This window comes from Eleginops maclovinus, chromosome 17, assembly GCF_036324505.1.
Source record: "Eleginops maclovinus isolate JMC-PN-2008 ecotype Puerto Natales chromosome 17, JC_Emac_rtc_rv5, whole genome shotgun sequence".
Taxonomy (NCBI): domain Eukaryota; kingdom Metazoa; phylum Chordata; class Actinopteri; order Perciformes; family Eleginopidae; genus Eleginops; species Eleginops maclovinus.
The window spans coordinates 5669107-5688292 of NC_086365.1; the positions used below are offsets into that span (position 1 = coordinate 5669107).

General features: G+C 40.5%; 2 protein-coding genes across 2 annotated transcripts; both read left to right on the forward strand.

Moving 5' to 3' along the window:
* Positions 1-8580: 8580 nt before the first annotated feature.
* LOC134879187 (fibroblast growth factor 6-like) lies at positions 8581-15078 on the forward strand. Its single transcript, XM_063905549.1, has 3 exons — positions 8581-9286; positions 9777-9880; positions 11657-15078. Exons 1-3 carry the CDS (start codon positions 8944-8946, stop codon positions 11831-11833), a joined length of 624 nt encoding a protein of 207 aa, XP_063761619.1. The 5' UTR covers positions 8581-8943; the 3' UTR covers positions 11834-15078.
* Positions 15079-16548: 1470 nt separating this feature from the next.
* Positions 16549-19124, forward strand: fgf23 (fibroblast growth factor 23). The gene is made up of 3 exons (XM_063905835.1): positions 16549-16891; positions 16981-17084; positions 17768-19124. Exons 1-3 carry the CDS (start codon positions 16657-16659, stop codon positions 18221-18223), a joined length of 795 nt encoding a protein of 264 aa, XP_063761905.1. The 5' UTR covers positions 16549-16656; the 3' UTR covers positions 18224-19124.
* Positions 19125-19186: the final 62 nt, after the last annotated feature.

Sequence of the window (19186 nt, forward strand, 5' to 3'; positions counted from 1 at the left end):
GTGCATGCTTTCACTGACTTTTTTTTTGGAGTACACACGCGGCCAGCCACAAAGCTAATTGCAAAGGAGATGAGAGACTGAAGAGATTTCAGTGTGGGCTTGTGACCGCACAAACTTAAACAAATATATTATGGAGGACAAAGCATAACCCACAGTAATAAAGAAAGTGATAAAAGTTAAGACAAGTCATTCTGATTGTTTAACCTAGTGCAGGTGACTGACATAGGGAGTCCTAGTCTCAGTGAGTGTTAGTCTGTCACATGTAAAAGTATTTAGAGTATGCAAGAGCAAAGGTTGCCACCCTCTTTGTGACCCCTCATCAAAGGTTATGGCCTTCTGCTGCGTTCATGTCCTTTTAGATGGATGGTGGTAGGATTTTATTGTTAATGACCTGAGAGCACACGTCATTAAGAAAGCTGTAAGAATACAGACCTGGGCATGTGAGAGGTAAAATACTGAGACAATAAAACATCATGTACATTAAATGTAGGTTAAATTGCATTTAACAATGTTTTTGGACTTCAACAATAGTTGTTTGTTTGGTTTTCAGACATTCTTATAGTATTAACTTTGAGCTTTTATAAATTGTTATTTATTGGATTTGTTTGAATTTTTTAAACAACCAAATCACTAACAAAACTGTCAGCTGCTGAGTTGCATTGTGGGTAATGTTGGTGTCGATATCTGACAAGGAAGAGAATGCATTGAATAATAAAAACAAAATATATTTGCTTTTCGATGATTCTTCCAAAAAAAACGTTCTATTGTTTGTCAGAAAAGCTGTGAGTCATGAGGCGACATGACCCCACTTTGGGAACTGATGTGCTTAAGTAAACCATGAAGACATTTTCTGCACAAGAGTAGTGTAAAGCCATATGAAGAAAAAGAAGAAGCCTACATGTATGTGCTGAATTATGACAATTCATTGTGTCTTTTGGATTCTTTAATAGCAATTCCGGGCCCTGGATCAGGAATCTGCTGTATGATTATATGTGTTGAGAAGACAGCAGGGATATAAAAAGCATCAAAGGGAGGGCCATAATTCAGTGCTGCCAGTTTTACGCCGTGACACCATTCAAAATAGCATTTGTAACCCAGCATTGTTTCCTGCACTCCAGCGTGGCACTTGAAGGGCACACGGTGAGCAGTCTCATTAGGACGACCTTTTAACGGAGAGGTCACAGGCAAAAGGACACAAGCACATGAAACCTCAGTGACTTATGTGTCGTCATGCTTGGGATGCACAGCGCTTGCTGCTGCCTCATTTGTTGATGGATCAGCTGTATCAAATTCTCTGTTGTGCATTTCCCACACCGTACTCTGCACTAAACATACGGCCATCTTTGATAACCAATCAGTGTGCACATACTTCTGGCAGCAGCAGTGCACTTACTGTAGCCTAGTTTCCACACAAGGAAGGGTACTCCTTAATGAGGAGTGTCAGATAGTTAAAAATAGACACAACTTTTAATGTAAATTGCAGGGGAGATCAGTCGGTAAGCTAAAAAGTAGAAACTAATTGTTATAAATTGCTCTGTCTCAGTGGCCCATTAATAACCAAAAGATTCCCTGACATTATTTTACCTTTATATTCCACTGAGACACACTGTAGCTGCATTGCAGGGGATGACACAGTTCTTTTTACTGTGTTTAGTTAAGCATATGGACAGCACATTATGCATCAGATGAAGCTAATGTGGTTTATGTTAACACATTAAACCCCTATTGCAAATAGATGTACTACTCACAAGTTTTATTCAAAGTGAAGTAACATTGATCCCAATCACATGCCAGCGTTCCAGTGCTGCAATGCAGTGAGTTATCTTCCCTTACACAGGCCCTGAAGTCCTATCATCAGTTAGACACCAGAGGGCGATGTCCACATGTGAGAGGGATGGGTTCAGGCGCAGCAGAGCAATCTGCCCGATCTGGACCTTTTCTGTGGTTCTGACCATCATCCAAAATTAAAACAGACTGCATAACCCCTCGCTAATGCTCCAGGCTTCCTTGCCTTCATCAGGGTGGTGTCTGATGCTGTTTTGTATACAGTCCATTTATCAGTCAGAATTACCAATACTATACAAAATATTGACCTAGACATACTCAAATATTGATTTAAACAAGTAAGATATATTTATGTGTAGGTGTGTATAGTAAAATCATTATAGTTTAATGTATTTTATTGTCTGTGTATACATTTAAGTATAATTCTAAAAATATGAATGTGTAGATGTAATAAGCTAAGGCATAAACCATTGGTTTGTCACACTTTCAAAAATGATTTTTTTGTGTATTTGAGTTGCATTAGTAAAAAAACACATTATTTTAAGCATAACAACATAAATAAAATAAAGTTAAGCAAACTAACAATCACAAGTATGACAAATCAATTTTACTACCATTTTCTAATTCTTTCTAAAAAGTGTTAATAGGTAATGTGTGGTTTGTTTTAATGTATGGAGAAAGTGTGGTTTCTTTTCCTACCATTTGTGTTATTATAACATTTGGATCACTAGTCATGAGATCTGTAACACGAGAAACAGCCTAAACTAGACAAATTGTTATCCTGGTCGTTGTTAACCGTGTCTGAGAGGTTGTTATGGTGACAGGTGTCCCATTGTCCTGTTGTTCTTCACCTTTCCACCAACAGCCACTTTTGAGTTTCCTGCTCTGCTCATTATCTCTATCTAATCTCAATTGGTCACTGTGTGCAAGGTCATTTTAGTTCCATGGTGCTGCTGTGTACCAAGAGCCTGAAACTGAAGCAGCTAAATGAAATTCAGTGGTTATTCATTTTATTATTTACTCTTCTGCTTTTTCTCCAACGAAAGTTCAAAATGTCTGACGTGGCTACTGACCTTTTGACCTACTAAATATCGCATGTTGCTTGAAACCTTATGTTGCTGTAAAAGGACTAAAAAAGACTACATTTTCATCTGTACTCTGCCTTTGGCTCCTGGAAATGTATATAAGGCATTTTCACTATACTATCACAAATATCTTATTTGTTATTGACTAAATCCTTATCTTAAATAAGTGTGATTTGATGATTATCTTGGTTAGGTTCAGGTCCAGCCCACAAATTCTCAAGTTTTATTGTGTTTTTTTAATAAAGGCTAAGACGAGTAAATTAAAGGAAACTGTCCTGGGTTAACCACACCTGATTCTTCTAGATCCTTCTTGAATATCATTTTGCTCTCCAGGACCGGCAGGAGCTTCGATCAACTCCTTGTGGGTTTAGATTTCATCCAGCAGGGGCCGTGACAAAAATAAATGATCCGTTCTTTGTTGTGCTGGCCGAATGACAGCAGCTCTGTCCAGGATGACTCACTCTCTCAGCAGCGTGCCATTCCTGACGCTCTGCTCTACCCATCAGCCAAATTGCCTTGATCCTCCGCTCATTGCCGCCTCTCGCCCACCCTCACTGTGGAGCAAGGTGGTCGCATCCTCAGGCCTGGCGGCACTTTTTACATCCTATAGGGGTGAGAACGTGCAAAGCAGTGAGCAAATGTGTTGAGAGAATTCCTCACATTCTCCTGCTCGGTCCCGGTGGCCTGGCTCGGTGTTGGGTTCCTGGGAGAGAGGGAAGAGGAGCCAGGGGGAATCGGCTGCCGACTCAGCAGCTGACACCTCCTCTGATCTCTATCTCTTCCTACACCCATAAACCAAACTGTCCAGTCTCATGGCAGCCACGTAAACAGAGTTTTTCCTCGTGGACTCGAGGAAAGGCGGCTGCCAGTTCTTGCCTTGAAGGAGTCGTTGGTTATGGTCGAGGATGTGGCACTAACCAAACCTCAGCCTCAATGTCCACATATTTGGTACAGTGGAGAGGAAAAACTGGATAAACACTGAAGATTAAAAAAAAAACTAAAAGTTCCCTTTAGTCTATGAGTCTTATACACTATCAGATTGATAACAAATACATTATCCACATAACTTTGGTATAATGGGTTTTCTGGCAGGTGTTAGTAGACTAATGGTTTTCTTGGAGCCTGAATCAATGGGCCAAAAATCTGCTCTGTAAAATTGTACTCTGAAGTTTTTCGGGGGAAGGATTTCGTAAATGGACAACACTGCTGAGGTCACACTCTTAAGGGCAACACAGTTCATCACATATCGCTCAAGAAACTGCTTAATCACGTCTTGTTAGACGGACTTTCACATCTTTCAGCTCTCTTGGGATGCAATGTGATTACTGAGCTTAAATGGAGATCAATGGTCATGATGTGAAGCTTTAACCATCATTAAGAGTGCATGTCTGTCCACGACTGTCTGTTCTAGCATTTTTTTGTAGCCTCCAAATTTATGTGGTAATTTTATGGTTGTAATGTTGTAATGCAGAGATTTCAGCTTCTGTTGAAAGGGAAATATTAAACGTTATTGATGTCAGGAGAAACAACTAGTGCCAGAGAAGTATAATAACCTTATGCTCTATTAAAGACTATTTATTTTGTTACTTATTAGTTCACAATATCTGTTTCAGTTGTGAAAAGAGATTTCCAAAGAGATTTTAAAAAGCAATACAATTGGATGTGATCCTTCAGAAAGAGTACTCTTTTTAATTACCTTGTGTTTTTATTTTAAGAAACCAGGGCTGCAACACCTCATGATTTCCATCACCAATATATTATACATTAAAATGTTGGTCTGTAAGAAAACAATCACATTGCCAAAATATATATCAAAATGTTCTAAACAGTCCAAGACATTTTTTCTTATCATACATACATAGCAGTGAAATCAGCAAATCTAATGTAAAATGTAGCATTTTTCTTGGAAATAAATTAAATGATAATTATTATGCAGATCCATTTTCCATTATCAGTAACTGTTTAGTTTCTTTTGTTATCTGCTGCTCAATGGCTATTTTTTTAGTATATCTTAGGTACATGAAAAAAAATAACTGCTGTGTCACTGGTTTGGATTTGTAACCGGTGTTAAAGTCACCTCTGCTTTGCTTCTTTTCCCCTTAGTCACTCTACGCCCAATTTAGCAGCAGACACATCTTTCTCTGCAAGGTGCACAAGCTGTACCCTTGAAAAGATATTTTTACTGGGAACGCTCCCTTCTGTCAGGCTGCTCTTTGTCTCCTCTGTGCAGCTCAGTGCTTGACACAATAATAATGAAGGAAGCCGAACAGATCTCCTAATTTATATTTCTGCTTCTGCGTATGTTCTAGTTACAATGCATGCCAGTTCAGGCTCCCTGCAGATTTGTTGCTTCTCCACTCTCACAATTTTACAAAGCTGCATTGGAAAAATGCAGTGCAGTTTTTGGCTGTTGAATTAAACATTAGCTGGTTCAGCAAAAGTCTGAACCCTCGAGCTCCTTTCAGGGTTTAACAATTTTACTAGCCCCGGCTCCACTGGATCCAATGAAATCCAATTATTTATGATCGATCACGACATCCCTGCCAGCCGCTCAATAATGTAAAGTTTTCTCCCAGTTTTTGTGGGCTTATTTTATAATATAAAAGCGTTCATAAATACGCTTTACGTAAGATATGAATGTTCTACTCTTCATTCTGTGTCATCTGTACACAGTTGGACTGAGTATTATACATGCCAACATTTCTGATGTCATTCCAGGGAAATCCCCCCTCGATCTCTGGGTCTCCCCAGCTGTTGTTTCAATCTCATCTTTTAAAGCCCACGTTAATATAACAGTAATTGAAAGAGCTTTGCATCCTCCCGTATCTAGTTACTGACACTTCGGTAATATGCACACAAGCTGTTTGTATGGCTATTCCCTCTGGTCCGTTTTCTGATTGATTCGTATGCACTAAATAGATCCTTTAATTGCAAAAAGGACAGCTGACCTGACAATAGGAAAGTGCAGACACTTTTCTCTTGCTCCAGTCTCTAGTTCCAGGACTTCTACTACAGCTCTAATATATTCCATCAACGTGAGTCCAAAGGCAAAATCAATTTGCTGTGTTATGTGGGCAAGTTTCCATCCAGCTCCCTCAGTCCTCTCCACTGTGACTCAGGTTTGTTCAGTCTTCATAGCTGGACTACTATCTTACGTTTTTGAAAGGAGAACTTTTGTTGTGGTATAATTTCTTATGTGCTTTACCCATTATGCAGGTGTACACTTTTAAATAATTGAGCATTTATGGTGTTATGACAGACGCTATTGCATTGTGGAAAATGTAGGATCCTATTTTCAAAAGTTTGGATATGGGTTATTTGTCTCTTATGAGTTACCTAACTTCATGGCAGTGCAGTACTAATTTTAATTATTCTTAAAGCAAAAATGTTTACCTTATTTATAGTAAATGTAATATATTTGTATTTTGAACTGCTGGTCTGAGAAAAGAAGACACTTTGTTCACTATTTTCTTATATTTTATAGGCCAAAAGTGGTTGATTTAATCTAATAGCTCTGTATCTCAATAGACATGCGGGAAACATTATTTCGATCTCTCTGTCTGTACACACAAACTGAAAGATTGACAAAAAAGTTGAATTGACATGTCATTAGTTTAATTTATTTTATTTAATATTTAAGGAAAAGTGGTATTTTTTTGTACATTGCTTTTAATTTTATAAAAGGTGTTATTAGCGAAAGGGCGCCTCAGCCAGTGTAACAGAATTTTCTGAATTAATCTCTTGAGCTCAGCAGCGTCTCATTAGCAGTGCCCACTCTCCATTGATTGAAGTTACACTCTGTCAATAAGCCCGGAGTTTTGTCTATTCAGGCTGTTGGTTGCCTTGGATTGCATAGTCATCTGCTTACACAGCAAATCATTAATTTGCTGGTTCGGTGGGGTCCAGTCTATCTGCTCCAGTGGGACTTAAAGGCATGGTTTTGTCTTTTACTTCATACATACATTTCAAAGTGAAAACTATAGAAATAATTGTTTCATATGGTATTGTTGACAACATATGGGGTCAATTATAAATGAAAGAAAATGTGTACACGCAACCACATGTGGAATATATATGGATTATTGTTTGCTTGTTTTTTTTTTTTTTGCTGCTGCTGTTTATGAGCAACAAGGCCTCTCTGGTTGCTAAGGTGGGTTTAAGGCTCCCTGGCAGCCAGGAGCACCTCAGGGCCCCAGAGCCTGCGCTCTGTGACGTGCTGGGAATTCCCCAGAGCATTCATCTCCTCCCAGCACCCTACAGTACGGGATGAAAACCGGGATGTAAAGAAGGGTTAACCCAGTGCACTCAGCTTCACCTTATATCATTTGCTTAATACCATATCCACATTTTTGGGAAAATGTTTAAAAAATCTGAAATTTTGATTTTGGTCATATTTTGTACATTAACTGTTCCTTCACCACTTTATTTCTGGATCTGAACTAAAAAAATGCTATGCATTTGATTCACGATGTGATATTATTCTGTTAAAGGTGTGTAACTTGCAATAATAAAGCGCAATCTGACCAGGCAAAATATCTAGTTGTGTAAACTTCCTGAACAAACAGCTAAGCAAGTGTCAGACAGATTGCCATTTGCTCTCCTGTGACTGGCTGTGACTGTTTTTACACCTTCCTTCTAAATAAGGCAGCAGGCTGCCAGGACATATGACCACCGTCCCGATTTGGGTTCTGGACACAGTATCCATCCATCCATCCCATGATTGCTCAACGCCAATGAAAGTCACACACACACATACACACACTCTCACACACACACACACACACACACACACACACACACACACACACACACACACACACACACACACACACACACACACACACACACACACCCCTCCTGCAGGTCTCCCATGTGAGGAAGAGCTGCGTCAGGTCAGCCACAATTAGCCCACAGGATAACTTACAGAATAGGTTAGCTTACTTTCAAAATAAAAGCACTTGGGGAAAATATTAGTCCCTAATTTCCTTTTAGATTAGATTTTATGTTAATAAATAGACTATATATATTATTTCTGGTACGTGAATTTTGTGATATGAAAATTACATCCCCATCTTGAATACAGGGCTTCAACTAACTTTTGTTTCGACTGACAGTCTGTAACTGTTTTTGATCAGTCATCAATAATTTGTCCCTCAAAAAATATCAAATATCCGTTGCAGCCCTATGTTTTTATTTGCTGTTTTCCCCTCATTTGCTTAATGGTAATAACAATTTTGGACTACCACCGCCTTAAGTATATCCTTATTATTTTAGCTTATTTCTTTTGTATTGATCCATTTTCTTTAAGATGTCCTGGTTGATGGCAAATACATTTTTGTTTAAAACATGTATAACTTAAACAAAGGCCATAGCCTATGATTCATGTCATGTTTATACTCATCATGAAACAGTTCAATTACTGCTCCTGCTTTCAATTGATATTGTTGAATTTTTTAATGATAGTTATGCGTTGTGGGTTGACTCAATGAAGCATTTAATACATTTCTTTGAGTTGGAGCTCAGCCATACTGATAAGGGTTTTATTTTGAAAAGCACCTAAGGAAAAGCTTCTTCGCGTTCTCTCTGGCTTGTTTGACGCTGATGTGAAGGTGCAGCACCCCCTCATCATTCCTATCAGAAGTGCTGCTGCTGCTGGGGTCCTGTAACTCTCTCTCTCTCGCTCTCTCTCTCTCTCTCACACACTCTCTCCCTCCTCCTCCCATCACCTACTTTTGATGGGGGGGTGCAGCAGTGAAGTCACAGTGATGTCATTTTAGGATGTGAGAGTCTGTGGGCAAGGTGAGCTGGTTTTGCAGTGAGTGGTGTTCCTTCCACGACCAGCGTTGCCTGTACAGAGGCGCGGAGCGGCGAAAGATGATCATCGCCACCGGCACCAATTCAAGCTCCTACGCGCTCTGTCCCTCTCCTCCTGCTCAGATCTCGGGCTATGGAGCCCTGATCTGCCTTGATCCCAAAATAAGCCTTTACCACCACCATGCCAAAGGACAACAAATAAGAAGAGTTGCATTTTTAGGGCAGGTAACTTTGACCACGTGCCCCAAAGGTAAACTGGATGGCCATTGCGCAAAGGTGCCTCTACAGCATGTCCAGCTGGGCCAGGAAGCACTGGACGCTGCCAGCAGTTCTTGTACTGTGGACTTCTCTCTTAGGGATCGTTTCGTCCTATCCGATTCCGAGCAGGACTAATGCGACTTTAATGGAAAAGAAGTGGGAGACGCTCTTCTCCCGCTCCTACCTGGGTATAGCTGGGGGGAAATCAGAGCTGAACTGGGAGAGTGACTATTTGCAGGGCATCAAAAGAGTTCGGCGACTGTACTGCAACGTGGGCATTGGGTTTCACCTGCAGGTGCTCCCGGATGGCAGGATAAGCGGTGCACACAATGAGAACCAATACAGTGAGTTGCATCCGGGTAAAGCACTGGACCCGAAAAAAGAGTGTAACCTTATGCGCAGGCAGTGCGAAAGTTAGAGCGGGTCACTTGTCTTGCATGATATTTAATAAGACGTGTCGGCATGGTTGAAAGTTTCCGAAAGCAAAAACAGTGTACTGAGCCTCACATCCGTGCAGTGCGAAATATCCTCCCAAGCCAAAAACATGACAGGAATGCCTGGACCCGGTTTAGACGCTAACTTATTTTTACCCTGAGTCCCGCTGCAGCAGGACAAACACACAGTCAACACGCTGTACACTACACTCACAGGGCATCATGGTGTTTAATCTGCGAATAGGTGGATACTAATTGAACAGAGATCATCATCCAGTCGCAATGCACCTGCAAGGTTACACCCATCACTGCTGCAGAGGCCAGTTTCACTCCACTTTGTCCCCCGGCGCATGCAGCGTCACACTCTGTCTTTGCTTCCCTAACATTATGTTTCCCTTAGGTCTAATAGAAATCTCCACGGTGGACCGAGGAGTGATCAGCATGTTCGGGGTGAGGAGTGAGCTGTTTGTCGCAATGAACAGCAGGGGAAGGTTATACGGAACGGTACGTTTGTGCGCAAATCCACACACACACACACACACACACACACACACACACACACACACACACACACACACACACACACACACACACACACACACACACACACACATCCTGCTCAGTGTAAGATGAGTTCACGTAGCTGCTGCATCCCCGGGTTTATGGGCGCTGTTGTGTTATTAATATGCTCTGATGATAGGGAGGGCTTCTGTCAGTGGGGGAAGAAGTACTCAGATCTTTTACTTAAGGGAAAGTAGCAATGCCACATTGAGAAAATAATCTGTTACAAGGCCTGCTGTCCCAATTTTACTTCAGTTGATGTATTCCAACTAAAGTGCTGAAAGTTAAAGTATTCATTTTGCAGAATACCAACATAATATGTACTATATTGTCAGATAATCTGTGCATTAATGTGCTCATTACTTTAATGTTATAGCTGGTAAAGGTGGGTCTTTAAGTACTTTATTCACTGCTGGGTAGCTTCTTAGATGTATGTTCTTATGTTAACCTACACTACACAATTGACTTTAATTAAATGAATTAGGTCAACTGATTTAACATAACTGTATTAGGTTAGTTGAAAGCAATAATATCAAGTTTGAATCATTGCTTTCAACTTACTAACCTTACAGTTATGTGAAATCTGTTGACATAATTCATTTAATTTAAGTCAACGTTTCAGTTGTTCAGAGTACAATAACAACATCAACAGCTAACTGTACTGGAGTAGAAGTATGAAATAGCAGAAAATGTAAATACTCAAGTGACAAGCAAGTACCTCAAAATTGTACAAAAGTAATTGTACTTAGTAACTTCTCGACCCTTAGTATGAAAAGCAATAAGGAAAAAGTACTCTAATAAAAAGTAAAGGTCATGCACTTAACACTGTGTTTAAATAAAAATACAGAAGTGCTACCAACAAAATGTAATTGTATTTCAAAAGTGGTCATTATGTAGTGACACCAGTGTTTATACAGTAAATACTGAACAAACAGCTAACAGCTTCAATATGTTTATTGAATGTTGTTACTGTGTGGTAGTATGCAAGAAGCATTTTTATGTATATGAACTAACTAATTTTGGATTCTAAAAAGCATAACACTTGATCAGATCATGTGTTTAAGTACAATCCTAATCTGTGAAGTCTTTCAGATAAAGGTAGTAGAGTACAAAGCTTAATATTTGCCTATGACTTGTAGCGAAACTGATTCACTTAATGTATCTCATACTGTATACAGTACAGTATAAAAGTATATATACAGTTTAGAGTGTATATGATGGTTTATAACTATCCTGTTGATTTGTAATGAGCCTTTAGAAGGAATGTACTCATTTTGTATTTAAAAGAGAAGAATGTAAAGTAGAAAGTGAACTTACTTTAAGGTGTATAAAGTATTGTTTTGATGTTGGTATAAACACATTTAACTATATTCAGCCCTAGTATTATGTATTCTATAATGTGTCCCTGTTTCATGTACATATTATTTTGTTAATCTCTTATTTAGTGGCATTTATCCTTTTAAATCAGGGAGATTATATAAATGTATGCAGAAGGGTAGTTCTATAGTTAGTCTACCTGGGATTATTTTATGAGTTTTGAGAGCAAAAGCAAGAGCTGGGTATCTTTTGCAACAACATACCACCTCCTCTAGTTTCCTGCTTTGTAGGACGGCTGTTTGCCAAAGCAAAGGTCACGCTAAAACCTTGCATATGTTGTGAGGATCATCCTGTGTCTGCCATGAGATTTATTGACCCCCTCTCTCTTCTTGGCATTTTTAGAGAGTCTTCGTGGACGAGTGCAAGTTCAAGGAGACGTTGCTGCCCAACAACTACAACGCCTATGAGTCTTTTGTTTACAAGGGCTTCTACATCGCCCTCAGCAAGCATGGCCGCGCAAAGAGAGGCAACAAGGCCACCACCGCCATGACCGTCACACATTTCCTCCCGCGGCTATGAGAGAAACTGGCAATAACTCAATAATTTGCACATGTGGAAGTTCTTCCAGGTAATAAGAAATGCATAGTCATGATATACATACACCGATGGACTGCGAAAGATAACACATATATTTATTCTGTTTATATATATCTGTATATTTGGAAAGCTATCTTTGTATATGTACTGTGCTGCTTATTGTTTTTATGGACGGGGAGAGTTGAAGCCTTTGCCTGTCTCACTTTACCTTGGTGCTTGCTGTAACTGAAGTACGTGTCACTTCCTTTTTGGAGATGGAGGATGAGCTATATCCTGTGCTTTTAAAGAGTGAAATGAATACTTTTTATTACCTCAAAGAACCACTTTACTAGATTAAGGGATGCATGGACTTCTGCTCAAATATCTGCTAAGTTTATGATTTCTTTCAAACCTTTTGAGCACTTGATGGCTCCCTGCCTGATTATTGATGTCCGGCAGAGGAAGAAACCTAAATGCACTACCTTTGCTGCACGATTTAAAGGTGCCTTGGTGTTCCCACTTGTGGCCCCCTTAAACTTGCATGTAAGAGACACCCGCCGGAGTCAGAAATAGGGCTGACACTCCGGAGAGGGCCTCCGAGGGGGGGGTTGACTATCTCTGGTTTATTTTCTTTTCTGTAATTAGATCGATTAAGTAATCTACAGTCTGTGGTTGAGACCAGAGAGCGGTCAGCCATAGAAAGTGGCACCAGGCCATAAGTTTGACTGTGTGGCATTGCCAGCTTATAAACAGGGTGGAATACATATCTATCCAAGCATGGAGGACATTTTTGTTTGGACCTGGCTTGCACAAGAATAGACTGAAATGGTAAATGCAAGCGCACAGTAGAACTGTACCTGCACATTGTCCTGAACTGATCTCCTACAGTAAAGCGGGTTGCTGTTTTTGGTATCGCAAAGCTTAAGCTGCTGCTGAAAATGATGTCTAATGTCCATGAAACCAATGAAAAACAATGTAAATAGTTGCTAGTGTAAAAGAAGAATTGAGGAGCTTTTTGACGCTGCTTGTGTCGCAGTTGCCTGAATGAGGCAAAAAGAGTTCAGGTTGCACAGTTAGCCATCGATGATGGTGCCTGAATGTTCCGGTGAGAATCCTTCCCTCATTTGTTTCTTTTAATTGATCTTTGTGTGCGTGCCCTGGGCCATTTCCCAATTCACTTGACTGTGTGCTCTGCAGCAGCACTGCAGTGGCAGCGAGGTGTTGGGAGCTGGAGGCAGATAGTTTAAATTCAATTATGGATGAGTCCATCGTGTCTCCTCCGAAGGACTAGAGGACAGTGCAGTTGAGTGCGTTGATGCACGCTATAAGAAAAGTTATAATTTCTGTTGATTATTAGTTTGATTTCACAAATATGAGGCATAAAACATGTGCATAGAAGCTCCTTTTAATATATAAAGGGTAATATTTATCTAAGTATTGGTAGGCAAGCTGGCAATTTGTTTGAAGCTCAAGATGTATCATGTTTATTGCCCTCATGTGGATCAGTTTACAAGTTCCTAGGGGGTTTTTCTTGCTTCTCTCACTTTCAGAGAATCTTACAGTGTGCAGTCACACTCGTACTTTCTGCAGCTGTTGACTTGAAAACCTGAATCATGCTGCTTCCATCTGTTCTTGTGTTCAGAGAGGAAGCAGGACTATTTAAATCCAGGAAAGACGAATGTGCGGGTGCCGGCCTGCTGTCTTTGTTGTTCGTTAAACTTCCTGCAGGAATGTGGATCTGCCAGGATGACAGGCATCCTCCCACATACCTGAGTGCCCCCTCCCCTCTGTGAGCTCTGTCAATCCGCGCCACCCACCTCTGCTCGTCCCTTACCCCCTCACCCACTGCGGATAGGGACCTTGGGATTCCAGCTGTAACCCAGGAGCTTCCTCCTCTCCTTTCAGCCTTTTTTAGTTCAAGGTCAGAGTCATGGACCAGCCTTGGCCCCAACACCAGTGGCCGGGGGTGTTCAGCTATATGGGTCGTACTGTTTCCATGAAATAGGAATTTGAAGTATCCTTTTCACGCAGGAAACACTTTATTTTAATTTATTGAAGTAATAACTGAAGGGTTGCTCTTCAGCTAACCATGGATAGCTCCTACAGTTCTTCTGAAACAACCCTCCTTGATTGATAGAGACCCGCCTCTTTAAAATGCAGCTCCACAACTTGCTCTCCCATCCCCTTTTCTTGGTACTTTTGTCAGAGTATTTTTGGGATGGGGACATCTGCAGAGTTAATGCAGTGTGTGAGCAGCAGGCAGAGAGCAGAGTCACGCAGGACCTCACCTCTCCTGCTGCAGGATGGCCCCCCCAGCCATCGTCAGGGCGTGCCCTCTGCTGCCGCCACTGACTCCTCTCATCACCAGATGCACCTGCTGCTCGACTGTCTATGACGCACAGATCAATTCATAACAGTATTTTTCTAACAGATAAATCTCCTTTTGTTCCGAAGACTTTTTGTTGTGCTAGTGGCAAGGCTACAGAGAGGCAGATTTATCAGGAGCTTTCTAAAAAACAACTTGTTGCTGCTGTAGATGAGGCTGCATGAAATACCACCGATAGATGTCTCTTGCTGGGAAAAAAATGTTCGTTTTTGACTGGAGCAGTAAAACAAAAAACAATATGTGTTTCAGCATTGTCAGAGGAAGCTGTGTAAGTGAACTTTGCGCATGCACAGCAATGAGCACTTCTCTGTCCGCATCACAATCAAAGATGTCTGACATCTGTAGCAGCACCTTACTTGAGTACAACCTACGGTAAAGAGTTTTCCCACATTTTTCTGTCAAGAAATAGAGCTGGATCCCTAGAAGAGTGAACGCCTGCGTCTAAAACTAAAAGCTCACATTTCAGCTTTGACCAAAAAATGTTACCCAAATTTCTCTGTCGTCTTTTTTTCTTTTTCCACAGCTAATCATAGATCAAATTTGAAATAAAGAGGAAGAATATCTTTTTTTATTGATGTTCAATGTACTATTAGCATGCATAGCCCCAAGCTTAAATAGGGGTGTGTGCTTCCTGTGTTTTCTTTAAACTCCTGCTCTAAATGGGAGTCTCCACTCTATTCCTCTCATCTCTGTTCTCATATACCTCACCCTCTGCCTTAGTTTTGGTTTGCTGATGACTGTAAATTAAGAGGAAACAAACTTCATTTATTTGTTTCTGAAAACAGACAATGCTAAGTAAGGATATTAAAGTTTTTCCTTTTATTTTTGTACGTATGTGCTGTGCACAGCAGTCTACTGTATTCCTGAGATAATAATAAAAGTTTTTTTTTTAACTGGTTGCTGGCGAAGTGTCATTTTCTCCCTTGGATCAGTTCACTGTGGTCTAACCCTTATAAGTGGTGGAGTAAGACTCAGATAAAAGAAGAAGAAGAAGAAGAAGAAGATACCCTGAATCGTCCCACAGAGGGGAAATTTACAATCTGCATTTGACCCATCCAAGTGTTAGGAGCAGTGGGCTGCCATTATGCACGGCTCCCGGGGAGCAGTGTAGGGAACGGTGCCTTGCTCAGGGAAACCTCGCTAGCACTTGGTCTTTCGGGGACTTGAACCAGTTCCCAAGCCAATCCCTATGGACATCGCCCCCGCCGCCCACAGAGATATCTTAAGTTGAATTAGCACTGTTTAGAAATACTTATGAGTAAATGTACAAACGTTTGGTATCAAAATTAGTTCAAACAGCTCTTATTATGCAGAATGGCCCCCTCTAGAATGATATATATTATATAACTGAAATATAATTTTTTATACATTAATGGGTTCATCACTTTTTAGCTGCAGCTGGTAAGAGGGCAGGTTCACTAAATAAAACATACACATGATATCTGTCTCTGAAATGTAGAAGTATAGAAGTATACAGAAGTATGTTGTAAAGAAGTAAAGTAATCAACTAGGTTTCATGTTGTATCTATTAATTTAACTGTATGCCTTATTTACAGATAGGAAAGATATTGATTTTTCAAGTTTTGTTTAGGTTTTTTTCAGTGCATTGGGAGTTTAATTGCTCAGTTAATAATAACTTTCTATTTTTGAGAGAAGCTGTTGAAAACAAGATCAGGAGTATTCAGTATACTGATATAAAGTTTAATGTGTCCCATGCTGACACTACAGCATCCAAAAATAGTTAAGTCAGTCAAATGTAACTTCCCAGAGTCTGAAAGTAAAACCTGTACTTGTTAAGGGAGTGGCTCTCTCTGCTGGCGGAATAGTGTAAATGTTACGGGCAGGTGCGTAAAAGCAGCAAACTTCCCGTATAACTAAACGACCAGTCCATTAAATGAAACGGTTTTGTCGCTTAAAATATAATCCTTCAATACTTTCTAAGTCATCAACAATACTGGGTCTTGCAAAAATTGCATATGTGAATTTGACCAATACACATCTACTAAAATCATATTTTATTCCTTATTTAATAAAGAGATCATTTTTCTGCATGTATGTCCTTTCTTGTTTTTGTATTATTTCTTGTTTACATGCCCAATTCACCTTGGTTCCAGTCTTAACCAAAAAAAACTACTGCCAATGGACAATTATGAAATATTCTTCGAATGAGGTTTAAGGTGGATGAGTCAAGACGTGTCACCAAAAATAAGAGTCCAGTCTGACCAAGAGCATCGGGATAAACAGAGGTGGAAGTGGCCCTTCCGCTGCAGCACACCCGCACATCTGCTTTGGGGGCGAGTTTCTTTTTTTTTAACGCAAAGGATGTGAGCAGGAGTGGCACTCGTTGGGCTTTAAATAGGAACTGTATCCAAACTTTGGGACAACAGAGCATCTGAAAACTTCCAGCAGCTCGCAGTGGAAAGCACCGGTTTGCTCCAGGATGGACGTCAACAGGAGACTGGGGATGAAGGATGCTGTGCTGGCGCTTTTACTCACCGTACTCCAGGGATTTCCGCTCGGGGAAACGGCCCCGAATCCTTCACCGCTGGTTGGATCTAACTGGGGGAACCCGAGGAGATATGTCCACCTGCAGACATCCACAGAGCTCAACAACTTCTACTTGGAGATCAAATTGGATGGCACTGTGCGCAGGACTACAGTGAGGAGCTCATATAGTAAGTCTCCGTGGGTCTATGTTTTTGTAATGAGGCAAAATGAAGTTCTGTCTTTAAAAGCTCATACTCACTGCCTTTCCATCCTGCAGGTGTGATTTTACTGAGAGCTGAGACCAGAGAGCGCATTGCCATCTTTGGCGTCAAAAGTAGCCGTTACCTGTGTATGGATTTGGAGGGTAACCCATTCAGCTCGGTAAGACAAAAGTTACTTCTACTTTTAGTAAAAATGTATCCTCTATACTAAATATTACTTTTTGGTATTTTTAACCGTTGAGGTTTGATGCATCTTTTTTAACATCTCATCCTATGAGCTTGATTTTACGCACAAACGTACAGCAACTTTAAAACCTTTTACAAAGTAATCATTTGATACATTTTTGATAATCATTTTCTCTCCGACGTAGCCTATTGTTTGAATTCACTTAATCGATCATATAAACGTTTTGATACATATTTGGCAACATTGTGAAGGTTTACGCATCGTTTTCAACCCTTCTTGCTATCCAGTTACGCACCTCGTACGCATGGATTTATTCGTTGGATTTATTTTTCCATTAAGATTTAAAGTAGTCTGCTGAACCAACAGAGAGCGCACTCAATGGATTTGAAAATGATTTCAACCCTAATGATGTTCACCACTTTTATATGCCAAACTCTTCTATGGTTTTGCCTAAAATATTGTATTAGGCGAATGAATTAGCCTACCTAGTTGTGCAATATAGTACAGTACAGTTAAATAGAGTAGCCAAATTTGGAGACGATTTTACTGGTTCAACCTGACAAAACTGTACTTATTACCTAGTAGGCCTATTTGTTAAAAGTCGGATATTCCTTCACTGTAGTTTCATTTTCTCCATCTCTCTTTCTGTGTTACAGCCTACCTGCCTCAGGGACGACTGCCTGTTCAACCACAGGCTTCTGGAGAATAACCGGGACGTGTACTACTCCAGCCGGACCGGCATCCTCTTCAACCTGGAAGGCTCCCGGCAGGTGTTCGCGGCGGGGCAGAACCTCCCGCAGACCTCCCTCTTCCTGCCCAAGAGTAACACGGTGCCGCTGGAGCGCCTGATGCACCGGGAGAAGAGGAACCAGGTAGTGGACCCCTCCGACCCACACAATGTCTACTTCGGTCAGACCGAGGAGGGTTCGGACTCTCGGGCAGTTCCGGAGGACGACGCAGATCTAGAGGTCGAGGTAGAGGTTGAAGTGGAAGTTGGAGACGATGGGCGCAACGTGTCCCGGGAGACCCCGCTGGCTCCATCCACCCACGACCCCTGGAACGTGCACTCGTCCAACCCGGCCAGCCCTCGCAGCACCGGGATCATGGGCTGAATTTTGTGGTGACTGACATGGATATGTTTACCCAGTTAGACCAAGTTGCAAAACAGTAGATTTGGACTTGCAGCCCCTTTTGCACAACTTGCGTTAAAACTCAATTATTTGAGATCACTGCGGAATAACAAGTTAAATCTATAATAAGGTATTTAACAATGATTCATTTTATAAATAATTCGTATTTTGTGCATTCACACAAGCAGGTTTGGTAAAAATATATATATATTTTATTAACTTATTTTGAGCCAAGATCCAAAATCATTACCCATCCACATCCAGTACAGTAAGTTGGCTCTCTCTCTCTGACTGAGCTATAGCTAAGATGACAAATGGTCGTAAAAATTGATTTGATTTTTAATAAATACAGTTTGGTGGGCCTGAAGAATGTAAAGATGATGTATTCTAGTGGAGCTTACCTAAAGCAACCAGTCTTAGAATTTTATAATCACAGTCAGCATGCATTTTTTTAAAGACTATTTTCAATAGGTTTTTACAGCTGGTCTGAGGAACCCTTATTTGGCAGTGACATGTTATATCAAGACAGAAGCCTATCATAGCCCACCTCTGGATGACCGTGGGACCTGTCTGTGAAACTGGGAAGGCATGATTTTAAATCAAAATATATAGATATATACATAAGAGTTTTATTTAGTAGAGTTAATTGTAAGTTTTGCCTTTATTTTACAGTCTTACGTTTACTGAGTTGGATATAGGAGATTTGATGTTTGTTTATTTTCAGATTTAAACTTAAATAGTGATTCCAAAAACGTCTTAAACTACAAACAACTACAATACTTGTTGTGTTAATGTTTCTGTATTTGTACAATCAAATTCATGACTTGAACGAATCATACAACAGGGTAAAGATGCTTTCACAGAGCAGTAATCTTCAAGAACACCTAAACTCTTGCTGTGTGACTTTTACAGGTGCTGGGCACCACCGGCAAACACTAAAACCAG

What these genes read in the sequence shown, in the direction of transcription:
- LOC134879187 (XM_063905549.1), top strand. Translation starts at nt 8,944, where the DNA reads ATGGCCATTGCGCAAAGGTGCCTCTACAGCATGTCCAGCTGGGCCAGG. An exon ending in ACACAATGAGAACCAATACA is followed by an intron (nt 9,287 to 9,776) that starts GTGAGTTGCATC and finishes TGTTTCCCTTAG; the next exon opens with GTCTAATAGAAATCTCCACG. An exon ending in GGGGAAGGTTATACGGAACG is followed by an intron (nt 9,881 to 11,656) that starts GTACGTTTGTGC and finishes TGGCATTTTTAG; the next exon opens with AGAGTCTTCGTGGACGAGTG.
- fgf23 (XM_063905835.1), top strand. Translation starts at nt 16,657, where the DNA reads ATGGACGTCAACAGGAGACTGGGGATGAAGGATGCTGTGCTGGCGCTT. An exon ending in TACAGTGAGGAGCTCATATA is followed by an intron (nt 16,892 to 16,980) that starts GTAAGTCTCCGT and finishes TCCATCCTGCAG; the next exon opens with GTGTGATTTTACTGAGAGCT. An exon ending in AGGGTAACCCATTCAGCTCG is followed by an intron (nt 17,085 to 17,767) that starts GTAAGACAAAAG and finishes TCTGTGTTACAG; the next exon opens with CCTACCTGCCTCAGGGACGA.